The sequence below is a fragment of the Hyaena hyaena genome, unplaced genomic scaffold, assembly GCF_003009895.1.
Source record: "Hyaena hyaena isolate Hyena2069 unplaced genomic scaffold, ASM300989v1 scaffold_56, whole genome shotgun sequence".
Lineage (NCBI taxonomy): Eukaryota > Metazoa > Chordata > Mammalia > Carnivora > Hyaenidae > Hyaena > Hyaena hyaena.
In genome coordinates, this window is record NW_024080688.1 from 1,874,928 (window position 1) to 1,898,701 (window position 23,774).

At 43.0% G+C, this 23,774-nt stretch overlaps 1 protein-coding gene across 4 annotated transcripts in view; it reads left to right on the forward strand.

The window, feature by feature from the left end:
* VGLL4 (vestigial like family member 4) overlaps nt 1-23,774 on the forward strand; it is a 162,894-nt gene that overhangs the window by 57,816 nt on the left and 81,304 nt on the right. Inside the window, exon 1 of one of the 4 annotated variants that reach the window (XM_039231264.1) lies at nt 23,106-23,632. The exons of the other annotated variants lie outside the window; for them this stretch is intronic. Within the exon in view, the coding sequence (XP_039087195.1) occupies nt 23,551-23,632 (82 nt within the window). The 5' untranslated portion in view covers nt 23,106-23,550. Of the gene's footprint in view, nt 1-23,105; nt 23,633-23,774 lie in introns of those variants that run through there. 4 annotated transcript variants of the gene reach the window in all.

The window sequence follows — 23,774 nt, forward strand, 5'->3', positions numbered from 1 at the left end:
ACCCTTGGAATGGTTTTTTACAAATGACGTGTGTGTGTGTGTGTGTGTGTGTGTGTGTGTGTGTGTGTGTAGATATATAGAGGTATATATATCTTAAGAGATTTTAGTGTGATAAACTTCTGTGACTCCTGAGTGAGACACAAATGACAGAAAGTAAGTCAATAGTAGAGTTTAAAAAAATGATACAAGCTTATTATCATTTGCTTTTTGCTTATTTGTTAAAAACTGGAACATATATACAAAACAATAACGAAAACTACCTGAAGTCCGTCCTTCTGCCCATAAGAGGACTTACTTCCTCGTTTTGGTGTATAGGCTTCAAACATTTTTCTGTACAAATGTTTACTATATCACAAAAATAGAATAGTATCTAAAATAATAATAATAATTATGTATTGTTAGCTAGATCTACAATATTTTATTTTATTTTTTAAATGTTTATTTGTGAGGGGGGGAAGGAGGAGCATAGAGAGAGAGGGAGAGAGAGAATCCCAAGCAGGCCCCCTCCCTGCCGTCAGCACAGAGCCCGACGCGGGGCCCGAACCCATGAGCCCTGAGATCATGACCTGAGCTGAAATCAAGAGTCAGATGCTTAACTGAGCCACCCAGGCGCCCCATATCATCATTTTAAATGCTTACATTATATAGATGTACTATAATTTGTTAGCTTATTAGGTTTTCAGGTTTTTTTTTACTCCCTATTATAAAGCGGTCATGTGTGTGTATTTGTATGTATATGTGTTTCTCTGTTGGGGAGTTTTTTTAAGGTGGGTTGCTAGTTATGTGACAGGTATCCTAATTTTCTTCAGATACTGGGACATGCAGCAGTTTTGATTTGTAAATATGTGATATGGGTATTATTACTAAGGTAGAGAATTACTAGGTAGAGAATCTACATCTGTTTAACTGTATTTCAAAAGAATTGCATGTATTGGAAAAAAACTACGTAAAGTTGGGATTGTCTTAGAAAATTGGGATAGATAGATGGCTACTAGTGATTGGTACGTAGTGGCGCGACCTCCTTCCCTGCTTTGTACGGAGCCCTGGGCCCAGATCATTGAGCTTCCGAGTGAGGACCTGGCTGGGGCATTCAGGGACATCGCAGGAAGGCTGAGCTGTGGTTCTACGTGTTCTCTGCTCTGTGTTTATGTAAACAGTTGTTCTGTGATTGTCTTCCAAGTAATTGAAAATTAATTACATATAAGGGTTAACTGTGAGTTAAGCAGAGCTTTTAATTAATATTCTGTTTCTCCCAAACTCCAGATAAATAGGAGTTTACTGCAATTGCTTCTTGTAAGTATCCTGGATAGTTGAGCCTGTGTCATTGAGGTTAGATATTTAGGTATTTTAAATTGACAACGAAGTAAAATGTCTATCTTGATGAGATAACGGCAATTTAAAAGATCCGTTGCTACCCGTGACTGTACTATAGTTTTACTCGGCAAAATTCCACAAGCAAATAGAATTTCAGTTATCAGGTAATTTACTCTCTGGATTCTGATGCATAGAATTTCTCTGTTCAGACAGGCCCCACCAGTGCTAATTTTTCTCAACTACATTTTGAAACTTACCCAGTAAACAGTATCAGGTGCTATGTGGTGTCTGTTTTGTTTTTGCCTTGTTTTGGTTTATTTCAATTGCTCCTGGAGCAGGGAATGTAAAGGAGGAAATTAAGGGGACATAATCTAAAACTGAAGAACCAGTACTATAGAAATGCCAGCTCACAGGAAGAAGTAATCCGTTCTGTCGGCCAGCTCTCCCCTGAAATACTATACCATGTTCAGCTGTATGCCAGTTTTAGAAGAGGGTCAGTAAACAGACTCCATTCCTGCGAAGAATGAAGTCGAACAGAATGATGCAGGGTTAAAACGGAGACAAGAGTAGGGGAGTCTGGGCGGCTCAGTCCGTTGAGCTCTGACTCTTGATTTCGGCTCAGGTCATGATCTTGTGGTTTGTGGGATCAAGCCCCGTGTCAGGCTCTGCGCTGACAGCGTGGAGCCTGCTTGGGATTCCCTCTCTCCTCTCTCTGGCCCTCATCCCGCTTGCGCTCCCACTCGTACTCACGCTCTCTCTCAAAAAAAAAAAAAAAAAAAAGCTGAGATAAGAGTTGAAGGAACGAGGAATAATCTAGAGAGAGGTCTAAAGGTGAGGCAGGAAGCTGGTTTCTAAATGACAGATATTCTTGTTTTAGCTGAGGGCTTGGGCTTATCCAGTGTTGCTCCAGTGGATCTAACTGGGATCTGTGGGCAGAAATTACAGGAATTGATTTCAGTTCACTGGAAATCCGGGCTGACAGTAAGAGGTGTCCAGCAATGGAGTTACAGGCTCCCCGGTGAGATGCTAAGCCCCCAGTAGCCAGAGCTGAAGGGGGGCCACCATCCACTAGTGGGTCTTCTGTGCAGTGATTTCTTCAACTCTAGGGAGGAGGTGAGATACAGATAACCCTCTGATCCGTTCCAACTCTCAGATGCTTTGGTTTTATACATTGGTCGGTGAAATGCCCAAACGGAATGCTTAGCCATTGAAGTCTACTTCCTGCCTTTTAGTGAAAAAGATTTTAAATGCTTTTCCACGGAGACTTCTGGTGCTGTGTAGCCACAGCCTGGCTGCATCCGCTGTGGCCCAGCTCCTTGCCTTACCGTGGCTTGCATCTCAGTGCTCCAGACGTCCTTCTTCAATCCCAAAATTAAAAAAAAAGTCTTTAGTAAGGGACACGGAAGATGTAGATTTACAAAAGAGAATGTCTCAGTGTAAAAATTCTGTCAGTGCATTAAGTTCATTAACAATGAGAAAGTCACAGTCCATTTCAAAGACATTGATGGTATAAAGAAAACAGCAACTGAAAGGCTGAATATATAATTTCTGCAGCTTATCTAACGGATCTTTTTACCTAACGGCATCAGAATTTATTTACCAGATGATTCATCGCAGCATTGTGTATAAAAGCAAAAAAAAAACAAAAAACAAACCATGAATACCATTCTTCAGTAGCTATTTGTTCCAGTAGTGTCACGAGAGTCCCCGTGCACGCCGCCCTCCTGACGCGCCTTTAGGTGCACACAGCGGGATTGTTAGCCGCGGGCGCCGCTCGGCGCAGCCAGCGCTCCAGAACTTCCTTGTCTGTAGAGCTGGCACTGTGTACCTCCTGACTAGCATCTCCCCATTGCCCCCTTCCCCCGGCCCTGTACCAACCTTCTATACTTGCCATGAGTTTGACTGTTCTAGATCCCTCATGTCAGTGGAGTCATACGGTATTTGTCCTTCTGTGAGTGGCTTCTTAGCACAGTGCCCTCCAGGTCCATCCATCTCGTTGCATGTGGCAGGATTGCCTCTCTTCTCAGGGCTGAAAAATACCCCGTTACCTGCGTATACTGTGTTTTCTTACTGTATTAAAGAAGTAGAAGAGAAGGAACTGGTATTATAAGTGAAAATCCTTTATACATTAAGCTGGTTGTATTCTGGATAAATTTTTAGTCTTTCTGATATCAAGCTTTTAATAGTGTTTTTTCAAAAGCCTTATAGTTTTTTAAAATATTTATTTTTGAGAGAGACAGAGCATGAGCAGGGGGAGGGGCGGGGAGAGAGAGAGAGAGAGAGAGAGGAGACAGAGAATCAGAAGCAGGCTTGAAGCTCTGAGCCGTCAGTCCAGAGCCCGACGTGGGGCTCGAACCCTGTAAGCGAGATCATGACCTGAGCTGAAGTCGGATGCTTAACTGACGGAGCCACCTAGGCGCCCCTCAAAAGCCTTATATATTTTATGTATGATATACTTTCTGGTAGTGTTAAGAGCTCCATATTCAAGGCACATATGCACTTGGGTCATGCTGGTTCCTGAGGGTAGGACTTCTTCACTATTCAGGAAGTTTTATGTAGCTGATTGGAGTGCTGCACACCTTGGGTGTCGTTGGTAACCTTTTACTACCAGTCTCCGTGTTCAGTTTTAGCTCTGGAGTTCTGGACCCAGGTCCCCAGCTTCCATTACTGCCAGCTCTGAGGTTAAACTATTCATAAAGTTTCACAGTTAAGAGAATTATAGCACACTTTTAGTGCAGCTCGTTGGTTGCACAGATGAGTGCTTCAGAGACAGGACGGGGTGGCTTGTCCAGCACCTCGCGGGGAGCTGGAGGCAGACTTGAAACCAGACCCCAAGTCTTCCGATTCCTGACCGCACGCTCTTTTCATGCTCTCTCTGCAAATGTAGTAGACGGGACTCAAGCTGCCTGCCTTCCAGGGATTGGTCCGTCCAGCTGCTCTCCTTTATGGAGCTGTTTAGATGGAATTTACACTTCCAGTGTAATGGAGAAAGAAATGGCAAATGTGTTCTCTTATATCAGTGTTTAGCACAGAGAACTTAAGCCCATCGTTTTGCTAATGTCAGAAATGACGATAGGCGCACCTGGGTGGCTCAGTTAAGTGTCCGACTTTTGGTTTCAGCTCAGGTCATGATCGCGGTTCATGAGAGCGAGCCCTGCATTGGGCTCTGCACTGACAGTGTGGAACCTGCCTGGGATTCCCTCTCTTCCTTTCTCTCTGCCCCTCCCTCCCCCCGACTGACTCTCTGTCTCTCTGTCTCTCTGTCTCTCTGTCTCTCTCTCTCTCTGTCTCTCTCAAAACAAAACAAAACAATGATACGTAAATAGTGCATAATGACAGAGCTGTCTAAATTCTTCAACATAATACACCAACATAATTTTTTTAAATCAGATATTGCTAATTTAATTTTGAAACCTGAGAATTAAGTGGGATGAATTAGTTGTGATTTCCACTTCCTTTTCCTTTTGCCTCTTTCCCAGCTTATTCTGTATCCTGGACTGATACTCAGACGTTGCTTTTATTATATCCCTCCCTCCCTCTCCCCAGAAGGAACCAATAGCAGTTCTTCACTACTGTATGTTGCTGTACAGGGTCAAGTCTCATTTAGTCCTGGTCCTCATCCCATGGCCCCTTTAGTCTTCTCAGTTATATTTTCTACTGCTTTTCAGCATTCCAAACCCTTTGCTTTGGTAAACTCAGTGGTTCCTGTCATTTTCATAGCCTAAATATTGTTTTCTCTTGCTATTTTGCTTACCCAACTTTTACTTGTCCCTTGTTTAAAACCTCTTAACTACTTGGTGGGCTTTTTCGTAATCTCTCCTCCTGTAGTTACCAAATAGTTCTTATCAGTTTTGGTTATAAAATGTTTAGGGAAAAAAATTCAGTCAGTGAATACAGTCTTTCCCATCTCAAGTTCCTACTTTTTCTGAGGTAACCACTATTAAGTTTCTTTTGTAGCCTTCTCAGGCTTTTTGCTTCATGGTCACAAAATGGCTGCCTTATCTCCAGGTATCACATGTGCATTCCAGATAGTCAGGAAGGGCAGAAAAAGAAAGGTTATCATGAGCCCAAACTGACCTTTTTATTAAGAAAAGCAAAAGCTTTCCTAGAAGCCAAAGCAGACTTAACGTTTATGTCTCGTTGGTCAGGCCTGCATACCCTGGCTACTCCTAGCTGCGAGAACCTCTGGAATATTCAGTTTTCTTAGGTCCTCTAGAGAGTGGAGGTAATAAGGGGGAAGGGAGCTGGGACTGTATTGTGAGTTAGCCATCAGGTTGTGTCTACCACACGCAAAATATTGTTTACCTTTTTTAAAGTTTACCTATTTTGAAAGGGAGAGAAAGGGTGAGAAGGGAAGGGGAGGAGAGAGAGAGAGGGAGAGAGAGACTCCATAGCAGGCTCCATACTCAACATGGAGCCTGACGCCGGACTTGATCTCACCACGAGATCATGACCTGAGCCAGAATCAAGAGTCGGACACTTAACTAACTGACTGAGCCACCGAGGGGCGCCCCTCATTACTGCCCAGTTTTAAAGGGGGCTCGTTCCTTCCCGGGTAGCAGTGTGCTGACAGCTGGTGATGGGGGGGCACTGTGGGAAATGTAGGTGCCGTGGGCTCCAGCACTTGTTACTGACACTCCATCCAGAGGGGATTCCTCCTCCCAGCGGAGCAGGAATGGGCCGCCCCGCACTCCCAGGTCCTTCTCACTCAGCGCTCGCGTAGACAAAGGGTGTAGGTTTTGCTTTTCGTGGAGACGTCCGTGTATGATTGCTTAGCTGTTTCATCCCACGGCGACTCCGATGAGCGGAACCGCGCCACGGACTGTTTTGGTGGCTGTTTGGTGTTCTGTGTTCTTGATCTATCGTGGAAGCAGAGCTGAAATGAAAGTTCCATTAAAATACAGCTTGAGTCTTAGAATCTCAAAGTTGTTTAATTTTTAGAATTAAGCGGAAGTAATTTTTCACCAGCATTTCGTATACCCAGGTCCCCGAAGAGATAGATGTATTTTTTTTAAACCTATAGCATTAACCGCACAAAAAGTCCTGCTGAGCTAGAGATAGGCTAAAACGTGCAAGATGAAACTCAGAGTTTGAGGTTGGGATATTTCAGAATTGGAAGAACAGTGCCCTTTATAGTACAAAGGCAAGAATTTTCACAGCGAATAGAAATCCAGTAGAAATTCGGCGTGTGCTGGGCGCCTACTCGTCCTAGTGCTGGGCTCTTTCGGAGTTAGTGAGCGAGGAGGTTGGCTCTCCGGAAGCTCTTGGTCTGTAGGGGAGATAAAGCCGTGCACGATTATAACAGACTGTATTAAAAACCATGATAGAAGGGGCACCTGGGTGGCTTGGTCGGTTAAGCATCCGACTTTCGCTCAGGTCATGATCTCGCGGTTCGTGGGTTCGAGCCCCGCGTCGGGCTCTGTGCTGGCTGCCAGCTCAGAGCCTGGAGCCTGTTTCAGCCTGTGACTCCCTCTCTCTCTGACCCTCCCCTGCTCACGCTGTCTCTCTCTCTCTCTCTCCTAGAAGTAAATAAAACATTAAAAAAAAAAAAAACATGATAGAAGTGGTGGCATCCAAGGAGAATGATCAGTCTTTTTTTTTAATATATTTATTTTTGAGAGAGAGAGCGAGAGACAGTGCACGTGCACGTGAGTGGGGGAGGGTCAGAGAGAGAGAAGGAGACACAGAATCCAAAGCTCTAGGCTCTGAACTGTCAGCACAGAGTCCAGTGCGGGGCTCGAACTCACCAATGGTGAGATCATGATCTGAACGAAGTCGGATGCCTAACTGACTGAGCCACCCAGGCCCCCATAGAATGATCAGTCTTTTGAGGGTGTTATCATTATCCACGTTTTTCAAAGATGGAGAGCTGGGTCCAAGGCATTACTTAATATACGTGCACACGCATAGCTGTTCTGTGACCGATCCAAGATGGGAACCTGCTTTTGACTCGCTCGTGGCCTCTAGGGTTGCACATTTAAATATTTCAATATGTGAAGTTACTTTTGCCCTGAGTAATGCCTGAGAGTTCACTTAATATGCCTATGGAAATCTCATTGAGTTTTTTATATTGTTTATTATGTCTTAGGAAATACTGTTGGGAATGCTTTTGCCCTCAAGCCTGCCTTGAAACTCTGTTCTTGTGAGGGGCCAAATGGCCCATTCTTTATGAAGCCATACCTAAGTCTCTTCAGAAATAGGCCCTCTCTGCTTCCTCTTGCTTGTCTGTACTTCTTGTTGTCTGTCCTCAGTTATAAGCCCTGCAAGGACAGGGAAGACATCTTATTTATCTTTGGCCCCAGCCAGAGAAGTGAGGCTAGCATTAACATGGCGCCCGGACCGTATCGCTGGTGGGTGTCTTGCTTGGCATTTGTCTCAGGTCCTGAAGTAAACAGTACTTGGAGGCAGGGAGATTGTTCTTGTGTTGGGTAGATTTTTACGTCTTCCATGATCCTGGGCAGATTTGTACCTGAGGCTCGGAATATGGGGGTCAGGTTGCATGGCTACTTTTGCTGGATGTCTCTGCTTAGAGCTCAGCAACACTCTTTTATCCACAACAAGAATTCTGGGTGTTTCTATATAGTGTCTTCTAGCGACAGCTGAGTAGAACTTTTCAGGTCCTCAGAATATTTTCACACTCACGTACTCCGTGCACACAGTGGCATTAAATACTTTATAATTGCACATTAGGCAAGTTATTCAGACCTCTCTTATCTTTTGTTCCTTGCTGACTCAATGTGCATTTACAAGTGAGAATTGAAGGCTTGATTTCTCTTTCGTGAAGATTAGTGGGCCACGTGCCAGGTATTGAAAGAAACGTCTAGAAAGAGTTCGTGTGTTCCTTTTCTCTGTGGCCTTCCCAGTTTATTAAAATTGGCAGCTGGCTCTTTAATTAATCATGATATGAGAGCAGCGAGCACACTGCTGTGCTCTGTCAGGGGATGATTGGAAGGTTTGCTTAAATACGGGAGAGAACGCTGCTGTTTGTACGGGTCAGCCTTGCAAAGGAAAATGTGTTGGTGCACCTTTCCTTGGTGGCTTTGGGAAGTGTTTTAGCCTGCTCTTTGGAAGCAGTTGTACCTTGAGAGCATCTACAAATAAAATATGGTCATTTGGTTATTTGTGCGGGAAGTAGCACTAAGCGTGCAGGTGCAAAGCTGTGTTTCCTCATGTTTCTCTCTCTGTCTTTCTAAAACTTGTTTTACTAGGAAAGTGGAGAAGAAAGAGCAGGAAGAATAGTTTATTTTGATGCCATTGGCATTAGTGCAACAAGGATCATAATTTTCTTCTTGGCAGCCCGTACCACGGGGCTGTTAGCACAGATATTCTGTAACAGAAATCCTTGAACAAGTAGAATTTCAAAGAACACTGAAAGCCTTTCAAAAGTAATAGGATTATACGTGAAACGGTTATGGGTGGTTAGGCTGCTTAACCGGTTACTCTAGTAACTAGTCTTACCTAGAACTAAAGACAACCAGGATTTTTAGATCTTTTCATTTTTTTAAAAAAATCTTATTTATTTTGAGACAGAGAGAGACAGAGCACGAGGTGGGGAGGGGCAGAGGGAGGGAGACACAGAATCTGTAGCAGGCTTCATGCTCCAAGCTGTCAGCACAGAGCCTGACGCGGGGCTCGAACCCACAAACTGCGAGATCATGACCTGAGCCAAAGTCAGTTGCTTAACCGACTGAGCCATGCAGGGCACTTCTAGAACTTTTCATTCTTAACTGAGCTTAAAAAAAAAAAAAAACAAAAAACCCGATCTCCCGTAGGTAGCGGTGGGTCATCTTGCCTTCATGTTCTCCCCAGAAATGTACAAGTTTTGGTTATTTTAAGCCCTCTTGCCCTTCGTTGCTATTGTTAATTCAAACCACCAGGAAATGAGCTAAACAATATCTTCATGTCCATTGTTAGGGTAAAAGTGTGTGTGTGTGTGTGTGTGTCTTTTTTTTTTTTATTTAAACCTGGGAGGTATAGTGCGCACACCCTCTCTCCACATGCCTTCCTCCAGAAAAACCAAAGAAAAACACCTATAAACCCAGCAGAAACCGCCATCTCGAAGTAATAATTACTGCCCTTTATTATCAAAAACATGAAATTCTGTCCTGAGATTGCAAGTGAATGCGGCAGCCTAAGGTTGGATATGGATGAGGGCTAAAGGGAACAGAGGAATTACCCAGAACCCTAGAATTTTAAGGCTGGTGCATGCACCATGGAAGTTGAAGGAAGAATGTTTTTCATTGAAGGGGGTATACGGTGCATTAGAAAGAAGAAACGAGGCTTGGGGACATCTGTAAGTAAAGGTAATATATTTTGTGTGAGGTCAGGGGGGTAAATCTGCTCTGGTGTTAGATCTCTGTTTTTAATGCAGTCTGCAGGAGAAGAAGTCACTGTGATTTTTAAATATTTGACAGCTTTAGGGTAAGGTTGCTAAGTTTAACAACACGCATCACGGTCATATTTTTAACGTTGAAAAAAAAAGATGTGTGCGGATTCCTTTGGGTGTGCAGATGCCTTTGCAGACCCACAGCTGTCTTGAATTACTTCTCCGTCCTCAGGATGGGACAGAAGACGTATGTGGCTGGGGCATTCCTGGACTCTCCTTCCAGAAATCCACACAGGTCTAATTAAGCATAAGGAAACTGGTAACTGGCAGAAAGACGACCTTTGTTCCCACGTTTTTATAGATGTTTCTGTTTGAAGTTCTTTGCGAGTCGGGGAGTGGGCAGAGCAGCCTGATGTCTGAACAGGCTCTGCTTCTCCGCACGGGATACTAAGAAACCTCATCGTCTGTGGGAAGAATGGCAGTAATAATTCAGTCCATTTGTATGTGCTTTGTAGTTTATGCATCGCTGTGATAGCTGAACTCCCCTGGGTCCTTGGCTGCCTGATGTGACGGGCAAGAGAAGTTTTATCACCCTTCTTTTGCGGATAAGGAGATTGAGGCTGGGAGAGGGAGAAGTCTCTAGGGGCTAGGAACCTGACTTTTCTGACTCTGACTCTAGTGTGTTTTTCCTACCGGAAAGCCGGTGTGAGAATGCACAGCGCAGCGAGTAGGCTCATCACCACCGTCAGTTTTACCTTCTTCCTCCTCCTTTGCCTCCCCGTTCCTGGCTTCCTCTGTGGATGGCCGTCTTCCCCTACAGCGCTTCCTCCTTGGCTTAGCCCTTCATTCCTAGACCCTCTTCTCCCTTTCCTTAGGGTCTGCTTCCCTCCCCAGGCCTATGGTTTACTGTTCCTGGGGCCACTGTAGTCAGTGATTTCTCTGGGAGGCTGGAATATCGCTAGTTTTCTAAGCCGGGTTAGAAACCTAGTTCTTCATTGATTACCTACCAGGTGCCAAGCGGTGTGTACGTACTGGGGACACAATGATAAGATTGGGAAGGAGATCGATAAAAACCAGAGGAGGATGCAGATGTGACCTTGCAGCTGTCTTAAGTCCTCCGAAGCGAGATTCACGGTGGCGTGAGTCACTGAAAATTCACCATCACCTTGACTAGACCTACACGCGGTGGAAATGCCGCTCCGCTCCTGCAGTGAATGCCCCTCTCGTTCCCAGGACCCCTCACACTGTACCCTCCCTTACCTGTGTGACTCACGTGGGAAAGCCTGGCTGGGTGTCGCGGGTCTCCAAACAGTTGAGTGTTGGCAGTTTGTACATTTCTGGTTTTATTCTGTCTGCTGCGCATCCGTGGTTGAAGAAGGCAGGCTGAGGATGCGGACTTGGTCTCTTCTGTGTAAAGCAGGACACGTTGTGTGCGTTCAGATGATGGGGTTCACAGTCCAGCTTCTCAGTGGAAAAGTAGCTGAGCTGTGTCTCAGGTTGGCTCACGTCGCCCCCTAGTCCTGTCCAGGAGTAAGTCGTTGGCATGCCCTTGAACTCCAGAGGGTGTGGAAGGCAAGGGGTTTCCTCAGCGAGATGCCTTCTTATTTCTACGCAGCATGCCCAGCGCAGAACTCCTGAACCCCAGGGGGACGAGCACATGTTAGTACTGGGCAGGGAGCTCTTTATAAACTGTACCGAGCACAGCTGTTTCCTGGGTGTGAGTTCAGAATACATCTTTCCGGGCCCCACTGTGACCTACCCCAGGTTTATAAAACCACCTTCCAGGTATGGGCCCTGGGCATCCATGGCTCTCAGAGCCTCCTGGGTGATGTGATTGGAAACTGCTCTTCCAGTCAGTGGCTTTCTGGTGGCCCTGAGACTGTAAACGCCCTCACAGAGAGAAGCATCGGCGGAAACACTGAAGGATCGTTGACAGGGCAATGTGTGTCAATCCATCCTTGGAAAAATTGTGTTGGGAAAAGAATTGGATGGTATTGAGTATTATTTGACTTAATTGAATATTTGCAGTAAACACCTCTTGATTCTACTTAATACTTAAAAATTTTTTTTAATGTATTTTATTTTTGAGAGAGAGCGCAAGAGCGAGAGCATGAGCAGGAAGGGTCGAAGAGAGAGGGAGACACAGAATCCAAGGACAGGCTCCAGGCTCTGAGCTGTCAGCACAGAGCCCAACGCGGGGCTTGAACCCACGAACCGTGAGATCATGACCTGAGCCGAAGTCAGACACTTAACTGACTGAGCCACCCAGGCGCCCCATCTACTTAATACTAAATGTAGTTGACTGGGTGAAGAAATACAATCTGAACCGTCCGCTTGCTTTATGAGGACCCTGTTTGCCCTCACTGGGGTTTTAGGTCAGCGATCCAGGGAACTTCAGCTGCCTGCTCCATTGGGGACACACCTACTGAAAAATGAGACAGGACCTAACTTCAGAGAGTTCACAATATGGTGGGGAAGATGGATTTGTTTAAAAATTTTAAGGTACAGTTCTTACAGGTGAATGTTCATCTTAACATTGCAAATGATCTATTTTTCATATCTAGTTTTTATTCAGTGGCATTTTGTGAAGCTAATGTGAAACTCATCCCTTGCAAGTTAATAATCCCTGTGGACTTAAAAAACTCTCCTTATTTTTAGTAAAAGTAAGACCTTGGGTGTAGTGAAAAAGCACAGCTTCAAATCTAGACCTGCCGCTTTTTGTGTGAGTTTGGACAAGGTGCTTAGCCTCTCTGATATCTGTTTCCTCATCCTATAAAACCGTGAGGGGCACCTGGGTGGCTCAGTTGGTTAAGCATCCGACTTCGGCTCAGGTCATGATCTCACGGTGTTTTAGTTTGAGCCCCGGGTCGGTCTCTGTGCTGCCAGCTCAGAGCCTGGAATCTGCTTCTGATTCTGTGTCTCCCTCTCTCTCTGCCCCTTCCCAACTCATGCTCTGTCTGTCTCTCTCAGAAATAAAATAAAACATTAAAAAAAGGCTGTGAGAGTGCGTAAGAGCATTGCTGTGAGGATTAAAAAAGAAACAGGGTACGTGAAAGAAGGTAACGCTACACCATCGACCATGCCCAACACGCAGTATGGGTCCATCGTCTTCTGTCCCTTCACCCCTAGGGGAAAATAACCGTTTGAGAAAACAGGAAATTGGCCTCCTGAGCCGTACCAGCCATTGATGGGATGGCTAAGGAGACAAACTCTAACGTTTGCTTAAACCAGGGATTTTTGATAATGGCATCATTGCCATCTTGGCCCCGCTAGTTCTTGATTGTGGGGGGCTGTCCCGTGGTGGGAGCGCGCTTGGCAGCGTGCTGGGCCTCCATCTGTAGGTGCCGGTCAGCGCTCCCAAGTGGTGTCCACCAGGCATCACCCAGTGTCGCCCCCGGTGGGGGCAGCCTGGTCGGGAGGCACGGCCGAGCCTGTGTGTGTGGTGAATCCTGTCCGTCTGCCTCATACAAGCATTTGGGAGTTTTACTGTCGGGCAGAGAAGCGCAAAGTAAAACCACAGTGTGGCGGCTCCACGCTTGTCAGGGTCGTGGGGCTGAGGAGGTGGGGGAGCAAGGGGCGGAGCGCCCTAACGCCCCCCCTGCTGCTGGCGGGAGTATGTGCTGGTACGACTGCCGTGTTGTCATTGTGTGCCAGCTATGCTTGCGTGTCAGCATTGTGTGTCCGCTGTTCTGCGGGAAAGATGAAACAAATGTAAAGCTGTGAATGTAATCCAATTTCAGTTCTCACCAAAATAGCAAGGCCGCCGTGTGCTCACTGAAGACATGTGCTGAGAATATTGGTGGCAAACATATTTAGGGAGAAGGCAAAATGGGTGATGGGCATGGAGGAGGGCACTTGTGGGGATGAGCACTGGGTGTTCTATGGAAACCAACTTGACAATAAACTGTTTAAGAAAAAAAAAAAAAAAAAAAACGTATGTAGAATAGCCCCCAAAGAGAAACTGCCTCAATGCCCATCAACAGTGACCTGAAAGAAGTGTCCTCTCCTAGGGTGATGGAATACTATACAGCAGTGAAAAGGAATGGGGTTTTCAGCCACACATAAAATAAGGGCAACACTCATGAACGAGTTGAGAGAATCCAGTCACGGACTGGATTTTATTATTATTCTATTTATATGAAGTGGTCAGACTAATGTATGCTGTTAAAGGTTAGGATAATCATCACCTTATGGAGGTAGTTACCAGATGGGGGCACAGGACAGGGAGGCATTAAAATTCTCATTTAAAATGCCTGGTGTGGGATCTGTGTTCTGGACTGGATCCTAACTGGTTGAATGGGTGATTTTGGAGGTAGAAAGATGCTGCCTCCTGAGGCCCTGTGAAGGCAGATTGAACTATCAATTGAAGATTGGGTCACATATTGGGACTGTCAGTGATCTTAGCCCTTCTGATGTTAAATATTTGGGACTTTTCCTCCATTGGATTTCTTATCTGATTTTTACCATTTTTGGCCATTCTAGCCAACCTTGGAGGAATACATTTATGGGTGATTAGAATTTGTGAGAATGTGAATATCAGAATAGTATTTTATTTGTGAGAGTTCTTGGGATGGGATTTATTGAACCTAGTTGTTTTTAGTAATGAAAAACTCTAACAGTAAAATCTTACAAGAAAACATTTGTGGTGTTAAGCATATTTAGTACCAGTTGTAAAACAAATGTTACGGTGTTCTGCAAAAGATGTCTCTTCCTTAAATGCTAATTTATTCAGTTCCTTCTCTCAGTACTGATTTATTTTAAGACATCAGTCCAAAGATGGTAGCTAAGTTATCATGGTGACCACTTGGCAGTGTGCGTGTGTGTATATATATATACCTGCCGATTCACTGTGGTACACCTGAAACCAATATAGTATTGCATGTCAATTGCACTTCAATATATATAAAGTATAAAATAGTATTTTAAAATACTATTTATATCTTAAATCATGTTAATAAGCAGATTTGCTATTCAGTCATTTGAGATCAATTGAACTAGTTTTGTTGGTGTTTTAATTTTTGCAAAGTTTAGTGACAGTTCAGCTGTTAGTTAAAAGATATCTGCCGTGACTTTTAAATAAAATAGGAAGCTCATTGTGTGACTTTTAAAATAATTTAGGATGCTCACTGTGTTTGAAATATAATGTCAGAAGAGAATAGCTCAAATTGTGCAGTTTGCTTTCTCAAAATTGTCTTTGCATTTTAAAATTCACCCATAGAGGGTGCTGTTGTATTGAAAGTTTAAATCTTTGCTTTGAAGAACCATTTTTAAAGGTTTTTTTTAGAGTACTGTACATATTTTTGTTAAAATACTACTATATTTACAGTAAATAATCTGGTAATACGTGAAGTTGAGAGTGTTTTGGAGAGCCTCACTGGCTCTCTGAGTCAGTGGAGCCTGTCTGTGATGATCTTGGGGTCGTGAGTTTGAGCTCCATGTTGGGTATAGAGATTACTTAAAAATTAAATCTTAAAAAGGTTGAGAGTGTTTTAACTTAGAAATGGAACTATTTTATCAACAATAAACGACAAGACATAGAGCTTTATGGTATTAGCCTCTGTGAAAAATTTGACAAAATACTGTTTGTTTTTCATCATTTCACTGTAAGCACTTCCAGGTTAGAGAAATAAGCAATATTTTTTGTATATTTAGGAAATCTTTCCTTGAAAGAAAATGCAGTGATAGAGGAAACCTAATAGTTACGTAGGTTCACCTCATGGATTCTAGGGGCATTGGAAAATTGTCTTGTTTTGGTATCTTCTTTAGCTCGACAGCTATGTTCTTGAAGACCTACTGTGTGCAACACAGCCTTTTGTAACCTGGTAGGGGAGAGATACATAAATTATCTCATAATTCTCCCTTGTTTTATAATTAAGTGCAGTGTATCTAAAATACAGTGGGATGATGGGGGTCTTGGAGAAGTTGGGGTTGTGGCTAGACCTTTAATGAGCCACAGAACTTTGTGTTCCAAATAATATTAAACAGAAAAGGAAGTTTGGTTTCTTAAGTCTTCTTTCTTGACACTCATTCTAGGTTCATTTAAACCCTTTGCTTTGCTTTGCTTTGCTTCTTACAACCTTTGTCGTAGTTTAGTAATTCCTGTCATTAGATAAAAAAGGGAAAGTGCCTTGATCAAGGAGGTGTTGTGCTTGCTTGGAGTAATCATCGTTAGTAATCATCGTTAGTCTGCTGCTGTTCTTATTATATTGAGGAACGTACCCATAAATGGCAGTGGATTCTAGAGATACTCTGAAATATTTTTAGACAGCGAACTTCTTGTTCAACTGATACTTTAGGTCAAGGTATAGGCAAGCTTACTTTCTTGCTTTGGGTAGGTCCGTTTTGATTATTATTCATATATCAGGCTAAAGTGATTTAAACAGAATAAATGCACAGTAAAGAGAAAATTTTAAAATAAAAACATTAGCTAAGTATCTAACTTTGAATCCTGGAAAGAAGAGAGCAGTTGAATCCTCTAGGATTATTTGTATTTATTTGTACAATAAATAGGGTTATTTGTATTTCTCAGTGTCTTTGAAGAGATTTTTGTTAGACTTAACATTAAAATATTCCCTTCTCCATACCTGTACTCTGATGTTTATAGCAATATTATCTACAGTAGCCAAAGTATGGAAGCAGTCTATGCATCTACCAACAGATGAATGGATAAAGATGATGTGGTATACGTACACAGTGAAATATTATTTGGCCATAAAAGAGCATGAAATCTTGCCATTGGATGGAACAGCATGGATGGAGCCAGAGAATATTACGCTGAGTGAAATAAGTCAGTCAGGGAAAGACAAATGCCATATGATTTCACTCATATGTGAAATTTAAGAAACAAATGATCATGGGGGGAAAAAGTGAGAGAGGCAAACCAAGAAACAGACTCTTAACTGTATAGAGAACAAACTGGTGGTAATGGAGGAGAGGCGGGTGGGGGATGGGTTAAACAGGTGATGAGCATTAAGGAGGGCACTTGTCGCGTTGAGCGCTGGACGTTGTATGAAAGTGTTGTATCACAAGCTTCACACCTGGAACGAATACTGCTTTGTATGTTAACTAACGGAATTTAAATATAGAAACTTAAAAAAACCAAAATTAAAAAAAAATTCCCTTCTCTGCACACGTTCTCATGAGAGAGAGCATTGTGTTTTTAAAACAGTGTCTGGAGAGTGAATTTGATCTTCCAGCTTTTATTAAGCGACTCACAGTTTTGGTGATGCTATTCTGAACTGGTAGTCAACTCTCTGGCAGATCCAGCAGTTTAACCTAGTAATCAGCCTGGGCTGGTGTCACCATTTCGCCATCACTTTTCCACAAAGATGCTGCCGTAGTGAACATTTATGGAGCACTTACTGTATGCTGTTGGGAGCTTTATACCAAAAACTGAAGCTCCATTTTCTTTCTCTCCAGAAGATTAGGGCCTGTTTGGGGAATCGATACTAACACATGAAGTAATTAGTAAACAACAGAAGATAGAAAGCCTATGCGTACATGTCTACACGCTCAGAAAGTTTAAAGTATAGGGAGGTTTTTTTTTAATGTTTATTTTTGAGAGAGAGAGAGAGAGACAGACAGTGTGTTAGTGGGGGAGGGGCAGAAAGAGAAGGAGACCTAGAATCTGAAGCAGGCTCCATGCTTTGAGCTGTCAGCACAGAGCCTGATGCGGGGCTTGAACTCCTGAACGGTGAGATCATGACCTGAGCCAAAGTCGGACGACCAACTGACTGAGCTACCCAGGAGCCCCCAGTACAGGGAGTTTCTTTCTAGTTTCTTTAGGACATCTTTGAATAAACATCATAAACTTCTTTGAATCTTACAAAGGTCTCATGTTTGGCATCTTTAGTTGCTAAATCTAAATTAAAAGGATGTATTGTGTTTTAAAAATGCATATAAACCAACTTGTCAATAAACTATTTGTAAAAAAAAAAAAAATTAAAAAAAATAGAAAGTAAAAAAAATAATAAAAATGCACATAAAAAAAGAAAAAATGCATATGACCTACCATTTATGCCTTACCAGGGCATATTTTCTCATTATCTGCCTTTTTAGTAAGTGGTTAAACCTCCTTCACCCTCACTTTGATCCTGTATGGAAATATGCTCTTTGTAGGTAAATTAGAAATACAGAAAAATGTCAGAAATGCCCACCACTCAGAGATAGGCACTGCTATTTTGATACTCTTTACAGTCTCTTTTTTTTTTTTTTAATTTTTTTTATTTATTTCTAGGAGAGATAGAGACAGCGTGAGCAGGGGAGGGTCAGAGAGAGAGGGAGTCACAGACTGAAACAGGCTCCAGGCTCTGAGCTGGCAGTCAGCACAGAGCCCGACGCGGGGCTCGAACCCACGAACCGCGAGATCATGACCCAAGCGAAAGTCGGACGCTTAACCAACTAAGCCACCCAGGCGCCCCTCTTTACAGTCTCTTTAATACATCATATATATTTTCCCTATATATGTGTATATACTCATTAATATAGAAGCAACATTGGTGTATAGAGTACATACTGCTTTTATATCCTATTTTGATTGTATTTACTTAACATATGTAGTACGGTTATCCAGTCCACAGTATATAGCACTTCCTCATGTCATTCTATTTTTGAAGGAATTACAGCTGCATAATATTCTGTCATTAGTATCCTGCAGTTTTAATGGATTCTCCTTGCGCTTTTAGGTTTTCAAGTCTTTGGCTTTATAAATAAAAGGATGAAAGCATCTCTCTGTAACTTTTTAAAATCAAATCTTAATATTTTTTTTAAGGCTGAGTTCTAGAGTCTAATGCAAGGACAAGAAGACAAACATTGTTAACACTGCAAATAGCTTGATAGGAGTGTCAGAGTGCTTTCTAGAATGGCATTATCTGTGTATATTTCACTAGCAGTGAACACAGATTCTACTAGCATCTCACCTCGCCAGCATTAAATAAGATCGAAAAGTCGTTTTTGTTATTAATTTGGCAGATGCAAAATCAGTTTATAAAAATATTTCTTCATAAGGTTGAATAGTTTTTCAGAAATGTATTGGTTATTCATTTCTTTCTTTTGTTCTTTGCTCCTTTAAAAATACTTCGATTCATTTCTTTCTTTCTACTTAAATGCTCTTTATTTACCCGAAACATTTGTCCTTCATCTACCATAATATATACGTTACAAATGTATTCTTCTGTTTTGTTGTTTTACTTCATTTTGTGGTTTTCAAAATCCAGTCAAATTCTTCAATATTTTCCTCTGTAATTTCTTTCTTTGATTTAAGGTATTTTTTTTTGTCAAGCTCAGAAATTGTTTTCCTGTTCCAGGTTAGATAGTCTGAACATATTCTTACTGTTTTTAAAGTTTTTCAGTAACCACTTTATTGCATTATTTGTATAGTGCTACATATTCTGTACCAAGTCCATCCCTAAAGTGTTCTTTGCTTTATATTTTAAATGTCTGATAGCTCACATTTCTTTAGTGTTTTTTTTTTTAAAAGGTAGACCTTCCTGTCTGATTTTTTTTGTGAATAAAATGTACAACTTATCTTTCCAATTTCCTTACAAAAATTCTGTTGGTACTTCAGTTATGAGTATATTATTAGCCTGCAAATTACCTTGAGAAGCATTGACGTTTTCCGGTGTTTGGATTGTAACATGAAGTGCATTCCGAATCTAGACGAGCGTTCCTCAAATGTGAGGACTTGTGGTTCTCAAAAGATAGCGACAGGATCCAGTTTGGGAATCCGTGTGAGGTAACCCAGTGTGTGCTGGGGCGGGCGGTTGGATGGAGAATCTACCTGTGAATCCTACTGTGTAATCTTACTGATTGTATTCAACAAGTATTCATTGATGGCCTAGCATGTGGCAGGTTTATGCCAGACCTTGAAGAAGGGAAGAAGCCATAGCCCTTGCTCTTTAAGTCCAGACATGGTTAGGATAGAAAAAGATAGGGGAGGAGCAGGGAGCGAGGACATGGAAGGGGGGGGGGTCCTACTCACTGGTTGAGAGGGGCGTATGCCAAGTCTTTTTTTTTTTTTAATTTATTTTTGAGAGTCAGAGGCGGGTGGGGGAGGGGATTGGGAGAGGGGGAGACACAGAATCTGAAGCCGTCCCCAGGCTCTGAGCTGTTTGTTAGCACAGAGCCTGATATGGGGCTCGAACCCACAAACTGCAACAACCTTGACCTGAGCTGAAGTCAGACGCTCAACCAGCTGAGCCACCCACGTGCCCTGGGGGCGTGTGCTAAGTCTTGAGAGGGACGAATGGGTGTGTTTGGGAAAGTCTTTGACAAAGAGAGGACATGTGCACTGAGAAGTGAAACAATGTGGTTTTAAAGTAGGTGATTCAGTGTGTGCTTGAAGCCTGAGGTTAAAGATGCTGTGCGGGGAGCTCGGGGCACTGCAGCCTCACGATTGTCAGTAGCCGGCCACCTGCACAGGGCTTCTCACACCGTCTGGGTGGAAAACCAGGTTTTTTTGTTTGTTTGTTTGTTTGTTTTTTCCCCTGCCAGGCTTTATTAATACTTTGTATCATGCAATGAAACTCAGTAACTAGAAAAACGAGAAAAATAAATCCTCATTTGAAAATTTTTTCTAAAAATGTCTTAAAGTAATCTCTATATCCAGTGTGGGGTTTGAATTTACAACCCTGAGATCAAGAGTCGCATAGCTCTATCTACTGAATCAGCCAGGTGGTCCCAGTTATCATTTTCAAAAATTAAGATTTAAGGGGCGCCTGGGTGGCTCAGTTAGTTAAGCATCTGACTTTGGCTCAGGTCATGATCTCCCGGTTCGTGGGTTCGGGCCCCATGTCGGGCTCTGTGCTGACAGCTCAGAGTCTGGAGCTGCTTCGGATTCTGTGTCTCCCTCTCTCTCTCTGACCCTCCCCTGCTCAGACTGCCTGCCTGCCTCTCTCTCTCTCTCTCTCTCTCTCTCTCTCTCTTTCTCAGAAATAAATAAAACATTTGAAAAAAAGATTTAAGAGGCATAAAATTACTCTGTCAAAGTGCTGTAACAATTTGGAAATGTTCACTCTCCATTTCTGCATCTGTCTCTTAGGGATCTTAGCAGCCAGTTCTCGCACCCTCCGTGGACTGCTCGTGAGTAACCACATTTGCTTCCCAGACAAGCGCGAAAGATGTGGCTGGGCGGTGGGAATTTTGCCACAGATCATTCTAAACACAAGTCAGGGTACACTTAGGGGACTGTCCTCACAGATGATTGGCCCTCAGAGGCTGACAATCCTACTTCAAGTGACACAGAGTCATGTAGGGGAAGTTACTAAGTACTCCTGTCTTTACAACTGTATTCTTTGAATCTAGTTAAACCACTGTATTTTATTTTATTTTATTTTAAGCTTATTTATTTATTTTTGAGAGAGACAGAGATGGCGTGAGTGGAGGAGGGGCAGAGAGAGGGAGAGAGAATCCCCAGCAGGCTTTGCACTGTCAGCTCAGAGCCAGATGTGGGCTCGAACTCATGAACCACGAGGTCATGAGCTGAGCCGAAACCAAGAATTGGATGCTTAACCTACTGAGCCACCCAGGAACCCCTAAACCACTGTTTGAAAAAGAAAACGTGCTTCTCAAAAGAAGTGTATAAAATGAAGTATCTTAAGAGGGGTGATTTTTTTTTTTCCCCTCTTAGATAAAAGCAGTGGTTTTCAACCTTGGTTGCAAGTCAGAATCACCTGGGACTCTTCAAAAATGATACTGACCCCGGGTCCCACCTCCTCAGATTAATTTGGGATGCCACCTCAGCACTAGGAGTTTTTTTTTTCAAAGTCCACATTAATTCTAATGTGCAGCCAACTTTCTCCCATAGGGAGCATGCTAATGACTCATCATGTTTTTTGATTGAGACCTTATGTCAAAGAACTGTACAGTGACTGTACTCTACAACTGTCATTTGAATTTGATCTGATGCTTAAAGATGTTAAGATTGTTTGAAACGCAATAATCTGTGTCTAGTAGGTGCTATGAGAGCTTTCTTATGACCCTCCCCGCCAAATATCATTATTTTAAATTACAATTGATGGTGTATGTATCTTTTCAGTATAGCTTATTCAGTCTCTGGAATATGTAACCTAGTGTTAATAAATACCCTTGTAAATTAAAGCTTGATTTTTCTGTTGTCTGCTTCACCTGCTGCTGTCCAGTGACAGCAGTAGTATTGGGTGTTGTATTAATCTTCTAATAAGATTCGATAAGAACAGCTTGCTGTGTGCACATCTATTATCCAAAGTGCAACTGTTGCTGGGTTTTTAACATATAAGTCCCTGGAATTACTTATTCAACTCTTATTTTAGCAGATTAAAATTTCAGGTCTTGGTCTATGGCATGACACGCTCCTTGATATTTTCTAAGTCTCCAAACAGCCCACAATACTATCAATATATGAACACGTCCCTTGACGAATTATTATTATATTTGTGATGGCAAAAGCTAGCTACAGTCTGCAGAGATAAAACTATTTTTTTTCCCGTTTGCCAGTGTGGTCTTCATGTGCCAGAGGCTGCGAACATTCAGTGATTTACTCATTCAGTAAACAGCTTCTGGGTACCTATTTGTGCTAGATATTGGAGATATGCAAAGTCTAAGGTTCTAGTCCCTGCAGTAAGGAGCAGCATAGCAGCATGCTCCTAGCCACTAATATGCATGTGCAAGATGAAAATAATTTTATTCTCCCCCACAGCCCATCATTTCAAGTAGGCATTTGGTTTTGGATATAGCAGTCTTACTAGCTTAATCTCCTCCCCTCCGCCCCCGTTTCTTCTTTCCCTCTCTTTCTCTCCTTGTTTTTTGTTTGTTTGTTTGTTTGTTTTTTTTTTTTGGAAAGTTACTTGGAGGAAAAAAGCTCTAAAGGTGGTACTACCAACTGTTTGGGGGGCATGGGCCAGTCATTTAATCCTTCTGAGCCTCAGTTTCTTCTGCTTTAAAAAGGTGATACCATCCCTGCCCTGTTCACGTGAGTTGTTAGGAGGATTAGGAGAGAAGTTCTATGTAACGTTAACATCAACATTTGAAATAGAGAAGAGTAAATGGACACTGTAAAACAAGTTTTAAAAGAAAGAAAAAAAGGAACCTTACAAATACGGGTGGTGGAGGTCCCACAGCAAAAAGCACACTGCGGGTTTCCCAGTCCCGGCAGGAGGGCACAGCGGAGTTAAATTCCACGGACGTTTGCGTCCATGATGGATTTTTTTTACTTTCTACTCAGCTCCTGAAAAAGAAACTTCCTGGGTTTTCTTTCTCCTCCTACGGTCCCTTCCTGCCGGGAGCCGCTCCGCACGGGCCGCTCTGTGCAGACGCGCCACCTCCTCTTTCTCTTTCTTTCAAACACTTAATACATTTAGAGGCTGATCTTGTGCAGAAAGTATCCCTGACATTTGCAGAGCCCCAGGGATTCAGTGAGCATGCGCGGCGCTCCCTCCCGCCGGGAAGAGGAAGCTCGTTTACATACGAGTCATACCAGGCATAGCCCGCATGTCCGCGCTCCGCGCTCCCGCGGGCTGTGAGCCTGAGCCGCGCCGGCCGCTTTGTCCCAGGAAATGCGCCGCGGCTTTGTCGTCTTCACTCCGTTTTCACTTCCAAGAAAGACTCGTGAAGACTTCCGAAACGCCTTCGAGGGTCTTGATTGAGGATACAAAACACACACCAGCTGCAAAGAAACCCTTGAAGGGTTTTGTGCGAGTTTGATTTTGTGTGTGTGCGCGCGCGTGTGCTTTTTTTTTCTTTGCTCTTTTCTTCCTTTTTTTTTTTTTTTTTTTTTTTGACTTTTACATACTTTGTTTTGATCATCCGAGGCTGGGCCTCCCCCCGTCTTTGTGAGGTTTAAGAGAAAGCCAGGAGCTACTCGGCAGCAACCGATCTTTGAAACCTACTTTTTCGGGGCGAAAGCGAAGAGCTGGTTTTCTGTGCTAGCCCAATAAATGCTATTTATGAAGATGGACCTGTTGAACTACCAGTACTTGGACAAGATGAACAACAATATCGGCATTCTGTGCTACGAAGGTAGAGGTTCTGTTCTAGAAATTGCTCTTCCGTTGCTTTGGTCAAGGCCACTCCTCCTTGAGGGTTCTGAATGCCTTCTGTGTATTTTGTTCTCTTTCTTGGGATTTCAGGGTGCTTTGAAAGGCGAGTGTCTATTATGTAC